This window comes from Oncorhynchus mykiss, chromosome 8 (genome assembly GCF_057628025.1).
Source record: "Oncorhynchus mykiss isolate SJ-2025 chromosome 8, ASM5762802v1, whole genome shotgun sequence".
In the NCBI taxonomy this organism is placed as follows: domain Eukaryota; kingdom Metazoa; phylum Chordata; class Actinopteri; order Salmoniformes; family Salmonidae; genus Oncorhynchus; species Oncorhynchus mykiss.
In genome coordinates this window covers 22,215,349-22,237,574 of record NC_143029.1, presented here as the reverse complement: position 1 = coordinate 22,237,574, position 22,226 = coordinate 22,215,349, and the positions used below count along the sequence as shown (strand labels likewise).

The 22,226-nt window shown below is 46.1% G+C and overlaps 1 protein-coding gene across 46 annotated transcripts in view; it reads left to right on the top strand.

The window, feature by feature from the left end:
• The window catches only part of afdna (afadin, adherens junction formation factor a), a 132,325-nt gene that overhangs the window by 52,338 nt on the left and 57,761 nt on the right, over window positions 1-22,226 (top strand). For 28 of the 46 annotated variants that reach the window (XM_090242915.1, XM_090242910.1, XM_090242922.1 and 25 more), the window contains exons 2-3: window positions 19,423-19,618; window positions 20,194-20,306. In XM_090242915.1, coding sequence (XP_090099041.1) covers window positions 19,423-19,618; window positions 20,194-20,306 — 309 coding nt within the window. The remainder of the gene's footprint in view (window positions 1-19,422; window positions 19,619-20,193; window positions 20,307-22,226) is intronic. The other 18 variants (XM_090242933.1, XM_021611946.3, XM_090242916.1 and 15 more) reach the window with 1 other exon arrangement.

The following is a 22,226-nucleotide window of genomic DNA, read 5'->3' as shown; positions in this document are numbered from 1 at the left end:
GAAGTTTTAGGTTGTAGTTATTATAGGAATTATAGGACTATTTCCCTCTATACCATTTGTATTTCATTAACCTTTGACTGTTGGATGTTCTTATAGGCACTTTAGTATTGCCAGTGTAACAGTGTAGCTTCCGTCCCTCTCCTCGCCCCTACCTGGGCTCGAACCAGGAACACAACGACAACAGCCACCCTCGAAGCAGCGTTACCCATGCAGAGCAAGGGGAATAACTCTCAGAGCGAGTGACGTTTGAAAAGCTATTAGCGCGCACCCCGCTAACTAGCTAGCCATTTGACATCGGTTACACCAGCCTAATCTCAGGAGTTGATAGGCTTGAAGTCATAAACAGCTGCTGGCAAAACGCACGAAAGTGCTGTTTGAATGAATGTTTATGAGCCTGCTGGTGCCTACCATCGCTCAGTCAGACTGCTCTATCAAATCATAGACTTAGTTATAACATAATAACACACAGAAATACGAGCCTTTGGTCATTAATATGGTCGAATCTGGAAACTATCATCTCGAAAACAAGACGTTTATTCTTTCAGTGAAATACGGAACGGTTCCGTATTTTATCTAACGGGTGGCATCCATTAGTCTAAATATTCCTGTTACATTGCACAACCTTCAATGTTATGTCATAATTACGTAAAATTCTGGCAAATTAGGCAGCCCAAACTGTTGCATATACACTGACTCTGCGTGCAATGAACGCAAGAGAAGTGACACAATTTCACCTGGTTAATATTGCCTGCTAACCTGGATTTATTTTAGCTAAATATGCAGGTTTAAAAATATGTACTTCTGTGTATTGATTTTAAGAAAGGCATTGATGTTCATGGTTAGGTACACATTGGAGCAACGATACGCACCGCATCGATTATATGCAACGCAGGACACGCTAGATAAACTAGTAATATCATCAACCATGTGTAGTTAACTAGTGATTTTATGATTGATTGTTTTTTATAATGTAAGTTTAATGCTAGCTAGTAACTTACCTTGGCTTCTACTGCATTCGTGTAACAGGCAGTCTCCTCGTGGAGTGCAATGTAATCAGGTGGTTAGAGAGTTGGACTAGTTAACTGTAAGGTTGCAAGATTGAATCCCCTGAGCTGACAAGGTGAAAATCTGTCGTTCTGTCCCTGAACGAGGCAGTTAACCCACCGTTCCTAGGCCGTCTTTGAAAATAATAATGTGTTCTTAACTGACTTGCCTAGTTAAATAAAGATTAGATAAAGGTGTAAAAAAAAAAAATGTAAACGGCCAAATCTAAAAATACCTATTTCCGATTTGTTATGAAAACTTGAAATCGGCCATTCCGATTAATCGGTCGACCTCTAGCTTTGATACACAGCATGTGTGAAAGGGAATGAGTTTTCACTTTGTTAGCGCACTGTGGTTTAGCTGCCCCTCCAGCTCTGCATTGTATGCAGGGCACTGGGCAGGTTTACCATTGTTTAGGTGGGGTTGAATGAGGGGAAGTGGGAGTGTGATTACTACAGGAAGTGACTGGTCAGTGTTAACTGCTTCTCTGTGTTCTCTGCCTACTGGGGAGGACTGGCATACAGTTAGGTTATGCTTTTGACTGTTCTGCTTTCTCTCTCACACACGTACACAAACACCATCCAGAATGAAATAGAGCTATATAAATATAAATCCCCTGAACCTGCGTTGAAAGGTTTGAGGGTCCCCCCCCCCCAAGGCTAGTGAACATTTCAAAACAACCCGTTGTGTGTGTGAGAGCGGGAGCTGGGAGGCAGGCCTTATCTGAAGCACTACTCTGTGTGTGGGAATTGGGAGACGCTGCTATTAGTATATTTATCACAGCCCATGGAGCTGAAGTCTCTGTGTGTTAACCCTGGCCAGGTATGAAAGGGAGGCTTTGGAGAAGGAAAACAACCTTAGTCTTCTGCCTTAGGGGATTATAGCAACAGTAAAGAGACTGGAGAATGTAGCACTGGGCTGTGAGGGGAGGGGGTGGGGATAAGGAGGTGGGGGGGAATGCTCTCCCCGCTTGTCTTTCAGTCTCTCTTTGCTGCTTTTCCAAATGGATTCTGATATCTGGTTTAAATAGACACTTTGAAGCGCTCGAGACGTCATGGAATGGACAGGAAATGGAGGAGAGGAGAAGAGGAAATGAGATCTTGGAGGGAGTGATTTCCAGTCTGCAGTGCAGACCGAGGCCCTGCTGTGTGTGTGGGTGCGCGTGTGCGGTTACGTGGGTGGTTGTGTGTGTGTGTGTGTGTGTGTGTGTAAAGTCACTCAGAAAGAGAGCAGGTTGGAGAGAGTGTAGCCCCTCCAACCAAGAAACAACTATGTGATGAGCTGTCATCTCCATTTCCTCTCCCCTCCGCTCCCTCTGTCACGGATGAGGAATGAGCTGCTACACGGTACTCTCTCCTCACTGACATGTTTCAGTCCTGTTCGCCTGCAGGACTCTGTTGGTTTGAAAAGGTCAACAGGGTGAGTTCAACACAGTGTTGTATGTATCCGTTGTTGCTCCCCCTCACCGTGTACTGTCCCATCCGTGTTGGTTTGGATGTTTTCATTTGCCGTAGCTGCGTTCGTCACCTAGGAGGCAGTTACTGCCATGATCAGACAGGCCTGACAGCCCTTGGTCACCCACATTCCAGCAAATAAATCAGCCTGCACTGCTGTTACTCACACACACTCAGTCTGTGTGTGTGTCCCTCAGGTCAGTCTGTGTGTGTGTCCCTCAGGTCAGTCTGTGTGTGTGTCCCTCAGGTCAGTCTGTGTGTGTGTGTGTCCCTCAGGTCAGTCTGTGTGTGTGTGTGTCCCTCAGGTTAGTCTGTGTGTGCAAACTGTACGTGCAGCCTGATCATTCCTCCAGAGAGAAGCTACCGAAACTGCTCTAAACCTCTTTCGTGAGTCAGGGAGGGGGAGATTTGCCGAGGGGGAGGCAACAAGTGTTCAGTGAAAAGGGTCTTTGTTCTCTCCCCCTCCCCAGGTCTGCTCCCTCCATGGCAGGACCCAGGTCAGATCCAGTCCGCTCAGTGTGCCAGCGGCTGTCTCTATTCACGGCCACACACTGATTCCCAGTCAGTCTGACACACAGCTGATAATGACGGGCAAGTGGGGATGTAGCCGAGGGTCTTTGGTGTGTCTCTGGTAGCTGTGCCATGCTTTGGGCTGACTAAGCATGTCTTACTGCTGTTGACTGTAACGAAGCATGTTGTTCTCCCTGGAGCGAGGGGGAGAGGGTCAGTTTTACATGTTAGCTTCTAAATGTTAGCTGTGTGTGTTAGCTGTGTGTGTGTGTGATAATTAAAAATATATACCAGTTTCATTTAAGGACCAAAAAATGTATAGCTGTGCCATTTATAAATTGCTAAATAGTTGTGAAGAGATTTTCGATATACCTATTCCGTGGCACATGGTTTATGAATTGACTCGACGCCGGATTTGAATGATTATACAAAATTCTTGCAACCAATAGAATGTATCCCCTATATATATATATATTATATATCTTCCCAGCTCTGCAGATTTTGCTGTGAGGAGGCAGTCATTAGATCATTTATTTTGGTATTGTCCATATTTAGCTTGTTTTTGGTCACAGGTCCAGGAATGGCTGAAGAATTGCAACATTTACCTAGAACTAATGCTGCAGATAGCAGTACTGGGTGATTTGGAAAGTCATAGTCAATCGATCAATAATATAATCATTATTTTAGCAAAAAATGTTTGTCTTTAATTTACAATCTGTAGTAGAAACTGAGAATCGAAAGGTTCAGTACTTTTGTGAAGCATCACAGCACAGTTGAAAAATATATGACAAATAGAAATCCAAAATGGATGATGTTGAGAGATAGATGGGAGGGGTTGAATGGAGCTGATGGGTGGGACTAATAACAAGATAACCAATGTAAAACATATGGGATCTGTAAAATGTATATAGGTTCAGAACTTTTATGAAATAGCACAGTTACAAATAGAATTCAAACTGGATGGACATCAGAAATAGAGGAAGGACTAAAAACAAACTAAATATAACTATTGTAAATTAGATTGTCTGTAAAATGTGTGTAGTATGTATAAACTGAAGGTAGAAGCCTAAGTGTGTGTGTGTATATATTTATTTATTTTACCCCCCCCCCAAAAAAAATAAAAATAAATAAAACATATATACCCCAAAAATATATGGGGAATTGGAAATGATGCAGGCAATTACATTGATGTAAGCAACAATCTATCTGCAATATTAAAGCTGATCTACCACCTAATAAAAAAGGGGGTGTGTTTGCGGTGGGTGGGAGGTAGGTGTGTGTGTGTGTGTGTGTGTGTGTGTTAGCAGTAGCAGTGTATGTTCTCAGTGGTCACCGGGCCTAGCCTGTTGAGAACTTTGGCCTCTCTCTCTGGGGCCTGTTTTACCTTAGCCTTAATAGCAGGGTGATGAAAACCACAGTCTAGGACAGCCTTGTTAGATGTAGGGCTGGAAGAGAAGGGTCTGCTGTGCTATCTTTCTCTGATTCACCCTTTCTCTGCTAGTGTCTTTCTATGTCCCCACCACTTCTCCTCTACCATCTCTTTCCCACATTCCTGTTTGTGTTTCCTCTCCAGGCCTTGTTAATGAGTCCTGGGGTCAGGGCAAGCAGCTCCTGTTGGATAGGTTCTGTGTTATTGCTGTGCAAGTGCTGCTCTTGTATCTAACACGAGGGCACGGGGCCATTATTGGATTCTTGTCACCCTCCACGACGTATCGCCCCCTTAAAGTGAATGTCTTCCTAAAGCCACTGATTAAAGATGCTGCCCTGGGGGCTTCTCTCTACTTCCCTCCTCCACTCTCTTTCCCTCCACCTCTTTCTCTCGCTTTCCCCTTTTGATCTGTCTTGCTCGCACTCTCTGTCGCTCTCCCCTTTCGCTCTCTCGCTCTCTCCGGACAATAAATGTAACTATTGGTTATTTTGTGGGCAGTGTGCAGAGATGAGTGTGCAGTGGTGCATGATGGGAGAGTTTTGTCCTAACGAGCAATGAGCAGCACAGTGGAGAGCGTGCAAGAGAGAGAGGAATGCCTCTCCTACTTACTGCACACAACCCTTCGCCTGGCCCCTTCACTGAGAGAGAGATGGAGAATGAGGAAGAAAGAGAGTGAGATGGGAAGAGAAAAACAGAGGAATAGGTGGTTGGACACAGGCCAGGCCAGCAACCAGTAGTAACAGGGCTGTGTTTCCCGGGGAATGATTATTCTGTTTTTTCCCCCTGGGCCGGGTGGTGAGCCAGCAGCACCTTCTGCCACGTCAGACCCAGAGTCAGCCAGCCACAGTAGAGCACAGGGCAAGCCGGCCAGACTCCAGGGACTCTAATCTGCGCAGGTACACAAACAGGGCTTCTAATCAGATTTTGTGATTTTCAATAAACAGGGCCCTGCACACTACAGGCCTCAGCTGCAGAAGGAAGAATCACTGTCTGTTTTGTGTTATTCCTTTTAATGCTTAGGTTAGGGTGTGTGGTGGTTGAGCCTAGATGTTTCTGGCAGTCCCTCCGCTCTGCTGAGAGCAGGGGCGTTAATAGCGCCACACCCAACCCTGTGACCTGATTGGAGGGTTAACAGGACGATGGGGAAGTGTGCTCTGTGCTCTGCTGTACACACGGTAACCTCCCAGGTCATGTGTGTGATAAGCCCAGGGCTTATGAAGGTAAGGGGGGGTCACTGCACTGAACACACTACTGTAGTTTCTTCAGGTCACGCTAGTAGGACAACAGTCGGCTCAAAGCTGGCTTAGTTCCAATGTTCCCCATCCTGAGACCAGCTAGTAGCAAGCTACTCATCAAACGCTTGACCCCTGATTTAAGCAACGCTTCGGATTGGTCCTCTTGCTTGTGGTTGTACTGTATTTGATTAGCTGCTCCCTCCTATGATGAAGTGACAAGGCCAAGCTGCACGTGCTGACTGTGGTTCTGACAGATGGGGACCCCAGATGTGGTAGCCGTACAGCTGCACATGCCTCTTCTGCCCAGACAAAATTGAGACAAATAGCCAAACAAACACAGTCTGAGCAATGTTTTTAGATGGATCTTATGAGAATAGCAGGTGGTCCAGAGTATTGTCAGGCTGGGGGGGCTCTAAGATTAAGTAAAATGAATTAAGCCACCAGCCTAACATACACACGGCTGGAGAAAACGAGCTTGTTTATTACGTAGCTAGTGCGTTTGAGCTGGGGCCCAGCCTGGGTCTTTGTACTACAGAGAGAGAAGGAAAGAGAGGGGGCTAACTCCCTCCTCCTCTCATGCAGACTGCAGCTCAGACATGAGGATTAGACTTCCCGCCTCTCCTCAGGCCCGTCCCAGTGTGACTCTGACGCTAGGCTAGACCGCTACGCTAAGGCCATGCCAGGCAGACACCTCCCCCGCCCACGTGACTCCTCCTCAGCTACCTCAGCTCTGGCCTGTTTACTACTACTACTACTACTACTACTACTACTACTGCCCACGGCCGGCTTCATTGAATGAACGGAGACAGATTCTGATGAAGTAGGGGTGTAACAGTTTATTGGTACATGCAGTTTCCAACTGCTCATTCTAAATTGAGCAGAGTATAAGGCAGGAGGCAGTACATAATGCAAAATGACTACGCCTGAAGAAGATGGCTTCATGTTACCCTGCACCAATATTCCCTAAAAAAAATGGCACTGAGATCATTTCTGGTCTGCTGAGCGCAAACTTGAATGTTATGAAAATTCTGTGCAACTTCCAGTGCATGCTTACTGTGAACACTGAGGCTGTACCCGCTGTTGTTCTCCAAGCTAAGTAGACTACTGTGGCTATTTGACCATAGACCTACCAGAGTGGCCTACCATTAAAAACAAGGGAGAAAATGCATCCAATAGTATTTTAACATGGCTCATTCAGCCTACAGTAGCAGCCAATGTGTGGTGTTCAATGTAGGGCTACATTCCATGAGATGCTCAGATTTGTTTTTTAAACATTACGTAGAACTTAAGCCTATGCAGCATTAACCAATTAAAAACACTCCTGTAGCAACAATGTTTGCATTAAGCTATAGGCCCAATACATGATCACCCCATATTGGCTTTGCTTGCATATCAGGCATCTTTTTAAAATGACAACATTTTGAGGTATGCTATACGATCACACCGGTAATAAATACGTTGTTGTATTACTTATGAGGCACAACTGAGTGCGCATACATTTAAATAATTAGCTTTTTATTTTACTGGGCTGATGGTGCCTGCATCTGATGGACCCCTCAGTCTGCTGATCTCTCCCTCCGCTGAGGCTGACCGTCTCTCAACATCCCTCCTCTCTCCCTTCCCTCCACTGACACTGACCAAAAAGGACACCGTCTTCCAGCTGATGGTGAAACTCGAGTCGCACCGCGTTTTTGCACAAGTTCATGTTGTTCATGTGAAATATTCCTCGACATTAAAAAAAGACCCAAGCCGCTAATAACAACAACAATGCCAGCCTATAGATGCTTTCCACCTCATTCATTACTGCTGCACTGCTTGTTGTAGCACTGAGTGGAAAAAACACGCATTTTATGGCTTATAAACATGTTGAATACAAAGTGTTGACAGTGCTGAGTAAGAACACAAGGCCTTATCTTTGACTGTTTTACAGAAATGTTGGCCAATCGACTAGGAATGCCGGTTGGTGACCATTTCTAGAATGTTGTGTTAAGTTTAATCTCGTGCTTCTCTCCGTGGGCTGAGCTCTAGTCCCGGGGCAGCTTCTCAGGACTGTTGCGCTCCCTTGCACAGCTTAGAGGGAAGATTGACCTGCACCCCGTTTCTCACCTGCTACTGTCCTCCATGTCAAAGTGCAGTGTTTGGTGACAAGGCTAGTGACATCAGCTGAGCCCAGAGATGTGCTACCAAGTGGTGTGAATGGGTGTGTGGTAGACTTGTCTTTGCAGAAGTCTCCCATGCTGTGCTGACAGCTGCCAACAGGCCAGGGCTACAGATTCTGGGTTGGGTCTGCCGTGTTATTCTGGTCCGCTGTCTGTGAGGGAGACGGGCTAATCTGACTGGGCTGTCTGTTTCCATCACCACACCAGTCCATCATCAAGAGCGCCAGGGCGGTTTGACTACTATTGACTACCTTCGCTGTCCTATGCTCTGCCTTCTCAATTGTAATGACAAGTTTGTTCCTCACCGCTGTTGATATGCTGGTTAAGACTAGTTCCTTCCTGTCCAAATGACAGTTGGTGTTGAAGTGGGATCCAGTGGGATCTTAACAGCTGCTGTGTCAGCATGCAGCAGCAGCAGCTGTGTAGGGTGTTAAATCACTGGTCCTATAGCTCCTTCTGGCCCAGAGAACTGACTTTTCATCCATGCCTGGTCCAGTGGCCCCACGGCCACAGTCCCCCTGGGGCCTCTTCATCCCATCCCCTAGCCCTCCTCCCCTTCATGGGCATGGGACTATGTCCGAGTGTCACACTGGGAATTCTGCTCCGGGTGAATTAGGTGCTACTACTGCCCCAAGCATAATGTGCTGCTCTCCTTGGGCCCAGTGGACACATTAGGGAAAATGCAGACATGTGGTTTCATAACAGATTAAGCTATTTAGAATCTATAGAAGTCAGTGAAGCCTAATTGATTGGAACTTAGTGATTTACCTGGCCCCAAATTACATTGCATGAAGGAAGTTACATTGAGCTGGCTGTAATGGATTATGAGCAAGACTGTTATTTTGGGCACTGGAAATAGGCGACGTTAGATTGATGTAATTTCGCTCCACCTGTCCAGCAGTGTGTTGTCAACAAGCAGAACTGAAGCATTTTCAACAACTGACTGCTATTTTATCTCAGTGGAGGGAGATGGAGCAGAAAAAGCCTCCACTCCTGGAGAATTGGGTTCACCCAGAGTTGCGCATAAATCAGAACAATCCTAATGGCCAAGTAACGACACAGGAGAATGTGTGGAGAATGTTTGGGGGATTGACAGCATGCTAGCTAAGAGGTTCATACAGAGGTGCTCTGACTGCACTGCTGATGGACTGACCAGAAAGGCTGTGAGTCTCTCCTCTCCACCACACTGTCCGTTCTGTAGCCTGTCCTGTCACGTTTAATGTAGGTCTGCGATAAACACTCGCTCACTCTCCGCTCTGTGTGCGTGTTCAGGCCACTCCCGCCGACACACACTTCTGTCTCCACAGCTAGAAAGAAGAGGAGGGTTGACCGTAGTGCTTTGCTCCTGCATCAGCTGTGATCTCCTTCTCTGGAAAAGAGAACACTGTCTATACTTTAGCCAACACAGGACAATAGACAGTATTAGCCTTGTTTTCCCTCTTCAAAACACTGTTCTACATAAAGGACAAGTCCAGTGATTAAAGAGAGACAAATATAGGGTTGATCCTCTGCAATTTTACTACTTTTCAGTGCTGGTCTGGAATTAAGATTTGAAGGGTTGTTGTAGGGACTGTATTGAGGCTTTATAACTTTCTGTCTGAGGCCCCAGGCCTGTTTTCATCAGGAATTCTTTCCCCTCTCACCTGTCTGTGCCATATGAGATCATATGTTTTGGATGTTTCTCCCCATGGCATCATCTGCCTGGCAACTACTATGACAGGTCACATCTATCTCTTTGTGTGCAAAACCAAAACCAAGGCGTTGTTAATAAACAAATACAGTGGGGGTGGGAAATGGAGTTCATGATAATCATTTACATGTTTTATAGGTGAGTTGATAATTGATATGTAAGTTGCCTTAAATCAGACTACTCAAAAAGAAGTTGCTATGCACTATAGAAATCATTAGATATCCTATAGGTCTGTCCCTGGCAGGATCACTGCCCCATGTTGTATCTCTCCTCTATCTCAGCCTGTGTTTACTGGTTGTTAGTGTGTTGATACAGGGCATTTCTATGGCCCTCTATGTAAACTGACCCAATTACATTTCACAGGCACTTCTCTCCCCTCAGTCACTATCTGATAAAGAACACCTGGGAAATGCCTAATCTGGCCTCGCTGTAGAGAAGCGATAACAGAGAGGAATCTTCATTCTCTCCTTTAAACCTCAGCCAGCTCACTGACTGACTGAGCCTCTGCCCTTTCATGTGCTGTGCTCCTCAGTTAAGACCCAATCTAGCCTCTCATTGCCGGAGTCAAATCTGCTGCTGCATATTGCTCTCATTCTCAGCCACGTCACAGCAGGACTCAAAATGCATTAATACCATGATGCCTGTTAGTTAAGCAGCACTGTCACTGTGTTGTATGCAAAGTAGCTTATTTCTCCACGTGTGTCCCTGTCCCTACAGTAGCTGTGTAGATTCTCCAGCCTGTCCCTGTCCCTACAATAGCTGTGTAAATTCTCCAGGTCTGTCCCTGTCCCTACAGTAGCTGTGTAGATTCTCCAGGTCTGTCCCTGTCCCTACAGTAGCTGTGTAGATTCTCCAGTCTGTCCCTGTCCCTACAGTAGCTGTGTAGATTCTCCAGCCTGTCCCTGTCCCTACAGTAGCTGTGTAGATTCTCCAGCCTGTCCCTACAGTAGCTGTGTAGATTCTCCAGCCTGTCCCTACATTAGCTGTGTAGATTCTCCAGTCTGTCCCTGTCCCTACAGTAGCTGTGTAGATTCTCCAGTCTGTCCCTGTCCCTACAGTAGCTGTGTAGATTCTCCAGCCTGTCCCTACAATAGCTGTGTAGATTCTCCATCCTATCCCTGTCCCTACAGTAGCTGTGTAGATTCTCCAGCCTGTCCCTGTCCCTACAGTAGCTGTGTAGATTCTCCAGTCTGTCCCTACAGTAGCTGTGTAGATTCTCCAGTCTGTCCCTGTCCCTACAGTAGCTGTGTAGATTCTCCAGTCTGTCCCTACAGTAGCTGTGTAGATTCTCCAGTCTGTCCCTGTCCCTACAGTAGCTGTGTAGATTCTCCAGTCTGTCCCTACAGTAGCTGTGTAGATTCTCCAGTCTGTCCCTACAATAGCTGTGTAGATTCTCCAGTCTGTCCCTACAGTAGCTGTGTAGATTCTCCAGCCTGTCCGTACAGTAGCTGTGTAGATTCTCCAGTCTGTCCCTGTCCCTACAGTAGCTGTTTAGATTCTCCAGTCTGTCCCTACAGTAGCTGTGTAGATTATCCAGTCTGTCCCTGTCCCTACAGTAGCTGTGTAGATTCTCCAGCCTGTCCGTACAGTAGCTGTGTAGATTCTCCAGCCTATCCCTGTCCCTACAGTAGCTGTGTAGATTCTCCAGTCTGTCCCTACAGCAGCTGTGTAGATTCTCCAGCCTATCCCTGTCCCTACAGTAGCTGTGTAGATTCTCCAGTCTGTCCCTACAATAGCTGTGTAGATTCTCCATTCTGTCCCTACAATAGCTGTGTAGATTCTCCAGTCTGTCCCTGTCCCTACAGTAGCTGTGTAGATTCTCCAGTCTGTCCCTGTCCCTACAGTAGCTGTGTAGATTCTCCAGTCTGTCCCTACAGTAGCTGTGTAGATTCTCCAGTCTGTCCCTACAATAGCTGTGTAGATTCTCCAGTCTGTCCCTACAGTAGCTGTGTAGATTTTCCAGCCTGTCCGTACAGTAGCTGTGTAGATTCTCCAGTCTGTCCCTGTCCCTACAGTAGCTGTGTAGATTCTCCAGCCTGTCTGTACAGTAGCTGTGTAGATTCTCCAGCCTATCCCTGTCCCTACAGTAGCTGTGTAGATTCTCCAGTCTGTCCCTACAGCAGCTTTGTAGATTCTCCAGCCTATCCCTGTCCCTACAGTAGCTGTGTAGATTCTCCAGTCTGTCCCTACAATAGCTGTGTAGATTCTCCATTCTGTCCCTACAATAGCTGTGTAGATTCTCCAGTCTGTCCCTACAGTAGCTGTGTAGATTCTCCAGTCTGTCCCTACAGTAGCTGTGTAGATTCTCCAGGTCTGTCCCTGTCCCTACAGTAGCAGTGTAGATTCTCCAGGTCTGTCCCTGTCCCTACAGTAGCTGTGTAGATTCTCCAGTCTGTCCCTACAGTAGCTATGTAGATTATCCAGGTCTGTCCCTACAGTAGCTGTGTAGATTCTCCAGTCTGTCTCTGCAGTAGCTGTGTAGATTCTCCAGTCTGTCCCTACAGTAGCTGTGTAGATTCTCCAGGTCTGTCCCTGTCCCTACAGTAGCTGTGTAGATTCTCCAGTCTGTCCCTACAGTAGCTGTGTAGATTCTCCAGGTCTGTCCCTGTCCCTACAGTAGCAGTGTAGATTCTCCAGCCTGTCCAGTCAGAGCCTTGGGGACGATGATGTAATGCTTTATTTCCCTTTCATGCAATGAGAGAGAGAACGCTGTGATACGTTTCCCAGACAATCCCCCCCCCCCTCCACCCAGCCAATGCCCTACCTGCCCCCCACCCCCACCCCACCCAGCCAATAACCTGCCTGTTCTCCTCCCACCCAGCCAATAACCTGTCTGCTCCCCCCCACCCAGCCATTAACCTGGCTGCTCTCCTCCCACCCAGCCAATAACCTGCCTGTTCTCCTCCCACCCAGCCAATGGCTAAGTGCTCTCCTTCCAGCCAGCTGCTTGGCAGACATGGTTCTTACATGAGAAAGGGAGATGAGTGGAGGAGAGGAAGCGAGAGAGGAAGAGGGACAGCATCCATGCTATGTGTGCAGGGAGCTGGGTTGATGTTGCTGTGGTAATGGTGGATGATTAACAGCAGTAAATGGATCAGGTTGCCTCAGCTGATTCTAGGTCTGTGGTAACGTGGCTTTCTCGAACCCCTCAATTTCTCTGCTGACAAGGTCAGTGTGTGTGAGAGGTTTGAGACACACACACACACACACACACACACACACACACACACACACACACACACACACACACACACACTCAGTCAGTCGTGTTAATCCAGGACACTGACATAACTCTGCTGGATGAGGAAAGATAGTGATTTCCCCTGGCATACTTCATTCTGAGGAGGAAAGACAGTGATTTCTCCTGGCATACTTCATGCTGAGGAGGAAAGACAGTGATTTCTCCTGGCATACTTCATGCTGAGGAGGAAAGACAGTGATTTCTCCTGGCATATTTCATGCTGAGGAGGAAGGTGCTACTGAGAATAGATGACTGTGTCTCTCTTCAGGCCCTGAATATTGGTCTTGACAAAGGTTGACCTGACCGCTGGCTGTTACTATGCCAAATACAGGTTTAGCAGGGGCATTGGTTTAACCCTGTTACCATGTCAACCACTCCCTTCTCTCTCCACCCCCTCCTCTGTAGTCCTTTGAGCTCTGGTCACGTGACCGGGGCCAGTTCTTTGCCTGGCAGTGGTTAGCGATGGCCTAGGCAGGTTGTTGTTTTGTTTGTTCATCAGTTAGCCTGACAGACGTGATAGGCTGGTCGTTAGGGGTGTGAACGTCATTTTTTTTTCTCCCGTCCTCAAAGTTAAAATCACAGTGCAGTTATCATAACATTATTTTCCTTCTCATAGACGATGTAGACGATGGATGGGATATGAAATTTGTGAAATTTAAATAAAACCAGAGGCGAACTTTAGGCTACTTTTAGTGAATTTGCGAGGCGCTCAAAAAGGATACAGATTACCAAGACGTGCACCACGGTTCTCTCTCTGCCTGCCCCATCCCCTCTCTCCCTTGCACTGGCAGCGTTGCATTAGTGGAAACCAAGACAGTTCTCAGGGCAGGCCTGGTTGTCGTGTTATCTGGGACAATTTTAGCTAACCTTTCCCTTACATTACTAATTCTCCTAACCTGCTACGAAAAGTCACTTCTGCTAGTCAAAACTGGCATACCTGCCCTGAGAACAGTCTTGGTTTCCACTAATGCAATACAGCCTCGCGCTGGCTCGACGGCTCTTTATCTTCGCTAATGATGCCAGCGTGTGTTCAGTCTTTGGTCAGTTGCGTGTAGAATATCGTAGCCTATTCATTGATGATAGGTCCTGCTTTAACGAAGTTGCGAGACATTGCAAGCCAATAAATTGTGAGATACAGCATTCCATTGTGATATACAACTTTTGATTGCATATAGTCCTAGTGCACGGTTCTGACTGGCTGTCCTGGCGGCGGACCTGCCTATGATGTGAGCTTCCCCTCTCCCCGTCCCTCGCTAGCTCGCTATGGAAGATGCGAGTGTTTGTGTTCTCGAAAGTACGGCAACTAATCAGTCAATTCAATTTAAAGGCCTTTATTGGCATGGGAACCATACATGTATACATTGCCACAGCAAGTGAAGTAATATAGCCGTTATAAAGCTGGTCTCTGTCTACATTGTTTATAACTAGAGATGATCATATAGCCTTTATAAAGCTGGTCTCTGTCTACATTGTTTATAACTAGAGATGATCATATAGCCTTTATAAAGCTGGTCTCTATCGACATTGTTTATAACTAGAGATGATCATATAGCCTTTATAAAGCTGGTCTCTGTCTACATTGTTTATAACTAGAGATGATCATATAGCCTTTATAAAGCTGGTCTCTGTCTACATTGTTTATAACTAGAGATGATCATATAGCCGTTATAAAGCTGGTCTCTGTCTACACTGTTTATAAATAGAGATGATCATATAGCCTTTATAAAGCTGGTCTCTGTCTACACTGTTTAACTAGAGATAAAACCCCAGATGTACATTCATTGGCCCACTAGTGAGCCTGCATCTGGTCCAGAGGTAGACAGAGGGAGAGATTTTTAACTTGAACCAGTGCTGATGGAAGTGCCTTTACTCCTCTGCTCTCGTCTCAGGGGTACTGAACGGTATAGGCAGGTGGAGTCAGGGTGGACTGAATTTGTTATGGGATTGTTTACATCACGATATCATCATGGAGTGATGAGCGTTGGGAGTACTGCTTTGTTACAGTTAGTGTACTGTGACATGGCAGTGCCACCTGCTGGGCTGATGGGCAACTGCATGTTGTATACTTGAATTGGAAAGAACTGACGTTGTGAAAAGTTATTTACTATTACAAAAATAGTAATGTATCTTCTTTTGCTTGTTGGAATTCTCATACTACTTTTCAAAAGACTTCCAATTATTTATTTAAAGAGGCTTTACTGAGGTGAATGGAGCTGTTCATTAAAGTTCTAGCATATTGACTGCATTGATGCTAGTAGATTGATGTCAGTCAGACTGTATGTGAAGTAGACTGGCCCATCACGATAATAACTTCAGCACGGTCTCTCAAACCCATCAGTCTGTTCTGCTGTCCGTCCATATTTTCCTGGACTATAGACAAGGCTCTGATTTTACCACCATCCATGTCCAGAGAGCCTCCCTGGCCATATCAGCTATGGTTTAAGTTCCCCTCTAATATCCCCCATTCCACTCTTTAATAATATCTCTCTCCTCCACATGAATTTTCATAAGGCTGGGTGGGGATGACAGCAGCAATATTTCTGCCCCAGGACAGAGGGATGTGGGGGATATATATCATCAGACTGACGCTGTGCCTGAGGAGGCAGGGAGGAATTTTGGAATGTGAAGCGGGTATAGGGATGAAAGGAGCTGTATTGGAGTGAAGCTGATTTATCACCTCTAAGCGGCTCAGGCCAGGCCTCTGTCAGAGGGAGACTAGTCAGATGAGCAAAGAGTGGGAGACTGTCTGTGGAGGCAGTCCTGGGGTGGATGTGAGCTAGCTGGGTATCTCATAGTTCCGAGGTCCTGTCCATAGCTGTACACGGTAACCATGCAGACTACAGACACACACACAGAGTAGTGTCTTACCTCATCTGTCTTCTCACCCTTCTCTTTGTCAAGTCCACTACCTTCAAAGAAATATCCTCTGGGTACATGTGTTTGTCTGCATGGTTAGTGTGTGTGTGGATGGGATTCTTCATGACTCAGGAGGCAGGTTTCCTGAAATAGGAGGATGTGTGTGAGCTGAGCTCTCCCAGGTGTCTAGTTGGACTAGTCTGGTTCTGTAAATGAACCATAGATGACCCCCCCCAGTCACAGGTTAGGATTGAGGTCACCTGGCACCATCCCTACGGTGAAGCATGGTGGTGGCAGCATCATGCTGTGGGGATGTTATTCAGCGGCAGGGACTGGGAGACTAGTCAGGATCGAGGGAAAGATGAACAGAGAAAAGTACAGAGAGATCCACGATGAAACCCTGCTCCAGAGCGCTCAGGACCTCCAACTGGGGTGAAGGTTCAACTTCCGACATTACAACGTCCCTAAGCAAACAGCCAAGACAACACAAGAGTGGCTTCGAGACAAGTGTGTCAAGCTTGTAGCGTCATACACAAAAAGACTCGAGGCTGTAATCGCTGTCAAAGGTGCTTCAACAAAGTGCTGACACCCACTGTATATAGCCTCGCTATTCTTATTTTACTGCTGCTCTTTAATTATTTGTTCGTTTTTTTAAAAGTTTTTTTTTTTTACACATTGTTAACACAAACTGCATTGTTTGTTAAGGGGCTTGTAAGTAAGCATTTCATTAAGGTCACCTGTTGTACAGTGGGGAGAACAAGTATTTGATACACTGCCAATTTTGTAGGTTTTCCTACTTACAAAGCATGTAGAGGTCTGTATTTTTTTATCATAGGTACACTTCAACAGTGAGAGACGGAATCCAAAACAAAAATCCAGAAAATCACATTGTGTGATTTGTAATTAATAAATTTGCATTTTATTGCATGACATAAGTATTTGATGGGCTACAGGACAATATCCAAGCAGCTTGGTGAGAAGGCAACAACTGTTGGTGCAATTATTAGAAAATGGAAGACGTTCAAGATGACGGTCAATCACCCTCGGTCTGGGACTCCATACAAGATCTCATCTCGTGGGGCATCAATGATCATGAGTAAAGTGAGGGATCAGCCCCGAACTACATGGCAGGACCTGGCCAATGACCTGAAGAGAGCTGGGACCACAGTCTCAAAGAAAACCATTAGTAACACAGGATTAAAATCCTGAGGAGCACGCAAGGTCCCCCTGCTCAAGCCAGCGCATGTCCCGTCTGAAGTTTGCCAATGACCATCTGGATGATCCAGAGGAGGAATGGGAGTAGGTCATGTTGTCTGATGAGACAAAAATTGAGCTTTTTGGTCTAAACTCCACTCGTCTTGTTTGGAGGAAGGAGGAGGAGTACAACCCCAAGAACACCATCCCAACCGTGAAGCATGGAGGTGGAAACATCATTCTTTGGGGATGCTTTTCTGCAAAGAGGACAGGACGACTGTACCGTATTGAGGGGAGGACGGATGGGTCCATGTATCGCGAGATCTTGGCCAACAACCTCCTTCCCTTAGTAAGAGCATTGAAGATGGGTCGTGGCTGGGTTTTCCAGCATGACAATGACCTGAAACACACAGCCAGGGCAACTAAGGAGTGGCTCTGTAAGAAGTATCTCAAGGTGGCCTAGCCAGTCTCCAGACCTGAACCCAATAGAAAATCTTTGGAGGGAGCTGAAAGTCCGTATTGCCCAGCGACAGCCCCGAAACCCGTAGGATCTGGAGAATGTCTGTATGGAGGTGTGGGCCAAAATCCCTGCTGCAGTGTGTGCAAATCTGGTCAAGAACTACAGGAAACGTTTGATCTCTGTAATTGCAAAGAAAGGTTTCTGTACCAAATATTAAGTTCTGTTTTTCTGATGTATCAAATACTTATGTCATGCAATAAAATGCAAATTAATTACTTAACCATATTGTATGATTTTTTTTTTCTGGATTTTTGTTTTAGATTCCGTCTCTCACAGTTGAAGTGTACCTATGATAAAAATGACAGACCTCTACATGCTTTGTAAGTAGGAAAACCTACAAAATCGGCAGTGTATCAAATACTTGTTCTCTCCACTGTATTTGACACGTGACAAATAACATTTGATTTGATGAAATGGTCTGAATACCTATGAAACTGTGATATTTCAGTTGTACATTTTTTTTATACATTTGCAGAAAAAAAAATCTGTTTTTGCTTTGTCACTATGAGGTATTGTGTGTAGATTGAAGGGAATTTATTTTATTTTATACATTTCATGATACGGCTGTAACGTAACTATGTGGAATCAGTGAATGGGGTCTGAATACTTTCCTAACGCACTGTAGCGGTCTTTGTGGGACTCTTTCTCTATATCCCTCTCTTACACACACACACACCTCTCTTTTTCTCTCTTTCTCACACACACACACCATATTGAGCAGTAATTTTAGGAAGAAGTTTTCTCGGAGGTAAGGAAACGCACAGTGACGCTACTGAATCCATCGTTCTGGTTGGTGCGACTTCATTCATTCCTCCCGCTGTCATTGGCCGAGAATGAGTGATTCTGGTCCATGAGTCCCTGGGGTTAGGCTGATGTCACTCTGAGGGAATGGAGACAGAGGACATGTAATACTGGACTGCCCAGGGGAAGACAATCACATGGGTTTTATTGTTTAGGGATAAATATCATGTGGTTGTGTGTTGCCCCTGGCATCACCTGTAGTGTGCAGTACTCACAACAAGGTCCTGTGTGGTCAAGCAGGCTATTTCTGTCTCTAGCTGAACAGACTGAGATGAGCGCTGGAGTGTATAGTCTGCTTTGTCATCTACCTTCAGGGCCTGCACCTGAGCTGGCTGTTACACACACACATACACACATACAGTCCTGACCCTGAATCCCTTCTAAGCCCCTTTTTATAATTAACTCACTGGAGGTACCACCAGCTTACATCCTCTATAACTCTCTACAGAAGGCTGGTTTAGCTGGAAATGACAGGCACGCCGTTGATAGTTGCAACTCACATAGTTACCTGTGGGAGACAATGGGCAGTCTGTCTGAGACATGACAGGGTCAGGAGTAGTGTCTGGGTGTGGTTGGTAATGAGCTCTGTATGATATGATTATTGAAGGGTGTTCTGGTGTTAGACTTGACCGTTATCGCTTTCCTGGCTAAGCTCGTATTCCTCAGACACAATCACTGTAGCTTGGAAGAGCTACAGTATGAAGTGCCTGCCTGTCTATTGTACTGAAACGAAGGAGAGCAGGTTCCTCCAGGCTCTTCTTCCCTTAGCTCCCCGTGGGGTTAGGAACAGGGACAGTTATCCCTGGGCTACTGTCCTCAGTTATCCCTGGGCTACTGTCCTCAGTTATCCCTGGGCTACTTGTCCTCTTTTCTCTTGTCCCAGAGAAATGTATTCTTCTCGCTCAAATATCATCCACAGCTTACTGCTGTCAAAGTAAGGCTATGTTAAAACAAGACTGCTGCTCCAGACTTCACAGTGCAAGGAGAAGATGAGAGCAGGGGTTTAGGCTTACTCTCCTAACCAGGAAGTTGAGTTGATGCCTTCTACAGTTGCTGCAGTGTTTGTTCATACTTTTCTATCGGACAGTGAGTGAGAGCGAAGTGGCCTGTACGTTTGACTAGCTTTGTGATTGGCCTAACCTGGGGGGGTTCAAGATGTGAAGGCAGTGTTGCATGGAGTGTTTGAGAGAAGGAAAGAAAATCCCAAACTTGACCCTTAGGTCGTCACCAGTTCTGAAGTAAAGGACAGACCCTCACCTCGCCCTTTCTCTCCTCTTCCCTCTCTCCAGGACTTGGAGTTCCACGGCGTGATGCGTTTCTACTTCCAGGACCGCGTAGCAGGGAACTTTGCCACCAAGTGTATCCGCGTGTCCTCCACGGCCACCACTCAGGATGTCATCGAGACGCTGGCCGAGAAGTTCCGGCCCGACATGAGGATGCTCTCCTCGCCCAAATACTCCCTCTACGAGGTCCATGTCAGCGGGGGTAAGTGTGGGGGTGGGTGGTTCGATGGTCGGATATGTGGATGGATGGGTGTGGATTTGTAGGGTGGCTCTGTAGTAAAGTAGCTTAGACCAAGGGTATTGAAGAGGGTTGTTTGGGTATGTGGTTTGACAATCTGCTTTGCGTTAGCTACTCTGTTGGGGTTACTAGACAAACACTGTTAGCCTGCAGTAGGGCAAAAACAGGAGAGCGGTATCCAACTCCCATGGTGCTTAATGTGAACTTGAGATCAACAGCCCGCAGTTCAGGCTTTGAACACTCATCATACGGAGAGATAGGCAGAGCATGTACGTGTGTGCCTGCATAGCACAGTTGTGTGGTTTTCCACTAGCAGCGGTCATGAAAGCTAATTTAGACCAGCTTCTTATATAGTAATATTTATAAACTGCAGTGCTACCACATTATGTAAATCATTAACACTTTATCTTAAACTTATCCTAATCCATGTTTATCTATGTTAATATATAGCCCAGAGCTAGCTAGCTGGCTGTATAGGGGTATAGGCAAACTGGTGGGTTAACAGTGTGTTAAGTGGTAGACTCCACCCTCTCTGGCAGAAGAACGGAAGCTGGACCTGGATGAGAAGCCACTGGTTGTGCAGCTCAACTGGAACAAAGATGACCGCGAGGGACGTTTCGTCCTCAAGAATGAGAACGACATCATCCCCAAGGTGAGTGTCAACAACAACATCAAGAGGCAGATCAGCCTTAGGCTAGCCTGGCTTCCAGTCTGTTTCTGCTTCAGCTAAACCAAGTAGTGCGCTATATGCCGAGGTTTGCGGATTCCTGTGAATTTGCGTAACACTGTTGAAAAAGAGTGGATCGAGGCAAGTCTTAGATGTGGCCCTCAGTAAAACTACTCCAACTGCTGCACAGCAGGACCTCTGTCATGATAACACTATCACGTTACTCTGTAGCACTGTAACTAAATACCCAACCATCAAGTTCACCGCTATGATCTTGTTAGTCTATATTTCATTAGAGGCTGTTCAATGGGACTGACTGTTCAGTGTGTTTATGTCCATCTTGGCTCTGATGCAATGAAGTGCCTCCTGCTCCGAGACCTTTTTAGTGCTCTTTAGCACCCCAGAGAGATGCAAATGTTTTTTTTATAGTGGAGCACTTGACTTCAAGTACCTCAGCGCCCCAAGCCTCGCTTCCATTTCCTCAGACAAATAAATGCTTCTCCCCCCTGGCTCTAGTTAAAAGGCAGTAGTGTCTGGGTGTGTTTTGAGATGTGTGTTAAAATGCAGTAGTGTCTGGGTGTGTTTTGAGATGTATGATTGCGTTATGTGCGTAATCTTCTGGTACAGGTGGCTACACTGATTAGTGAGAGTTTAACCTCCCCTGCCCAGGAGAGCAGTAAAGAGCTCTAAAATATACACATGTTTGTGTACACACACTCAGTCTCTCTCTCACACACACACACACACACACACACACACACACACACACAAGCCCGATTATCTTACCCAGACTGAAATGGTGTGTAAGTCCGGTCATAGCAGGAGGACCAGATCTGAAACCACACCCTCTCCTAAAAGTATCTGCTACTAGGAGGACTCCCTAAAGTGTTGTTAGGCTGCAGTGTTTTAACCACACTAGGACATCAGAAGTGTCTGGAGTGTGTTAACCACTCTAGGACATCTGGAGTGTTTTAACCACACAAGGACATCAGAAGTGTCTGGAGTGTGTTAACCACACTAGGACATCAGAAGTGTTTTAACCACACTAGGACATCAGAAGTGTTTTAACCACATTAGGACATCAGAAGTGTTTTAACCACACTAGGACATCAGAAGTCTTTTAACCACACTAGGACATCAGAAGTCTTTTAACCACACTAGGACATCAGAAGTGTTTTAACCACACTAGGACATCAGAAGTGTTTTAACCACACTAGGACATCAGAAGTGTTTTAACCACACTAGGACATCAGAAGTGTTTTAACCACACTAGGACATCTGGAGTGTTTTAACCACACTAGGACATTAGAAGTGTCTGGAGTGTTTTAACCACACTAGGACATCTGGAGTGCTTCTGGGAAGTGGAAAGAGAGTCAGTCCTATCAGAAGCGTCCCCTGCTCAGCCGTTTGACAGGGCAGGCCTGGAACACTGGATTGCTTTAACACATCTAATGCTTTATGGGGATTTAGACTCTGACTGATCCCTTCTGAAAAGGCCCGCTCTCTCGCGCTCTCTCTCTCTCTGCTTTCTATGGCCAAGTCTATGCCTCTGTCAGTTCACATTAGGCTTTGACTTTTCAGCCTGCTTTTTGTGAAATGGCCAAACGAAACTACTGCCGCCAAAGCAATGAAATCCTTTGTCAGCTGGTTATTATTCTGTTTACATATGCAGCATTATAAACGCCAGTCTTAAGTATGTGTGGGACTGCCAGTTTGATTGAACTCTGGCCATGTTGTTTTTTGTCTGTCAGCTGAATCGACTAGCTGGCAGAGTGGTGCCCAGGCCTCAGACTCTAGGTGTTAGGTAGGCCCCAGTACTTCCCTCTGTGTGGAGGCCCTGGGTCACTGAATCCTACATAGCCCTCAGCCAACCTTCCAGCCAGCCAGCCAGTTCCTAATACCACA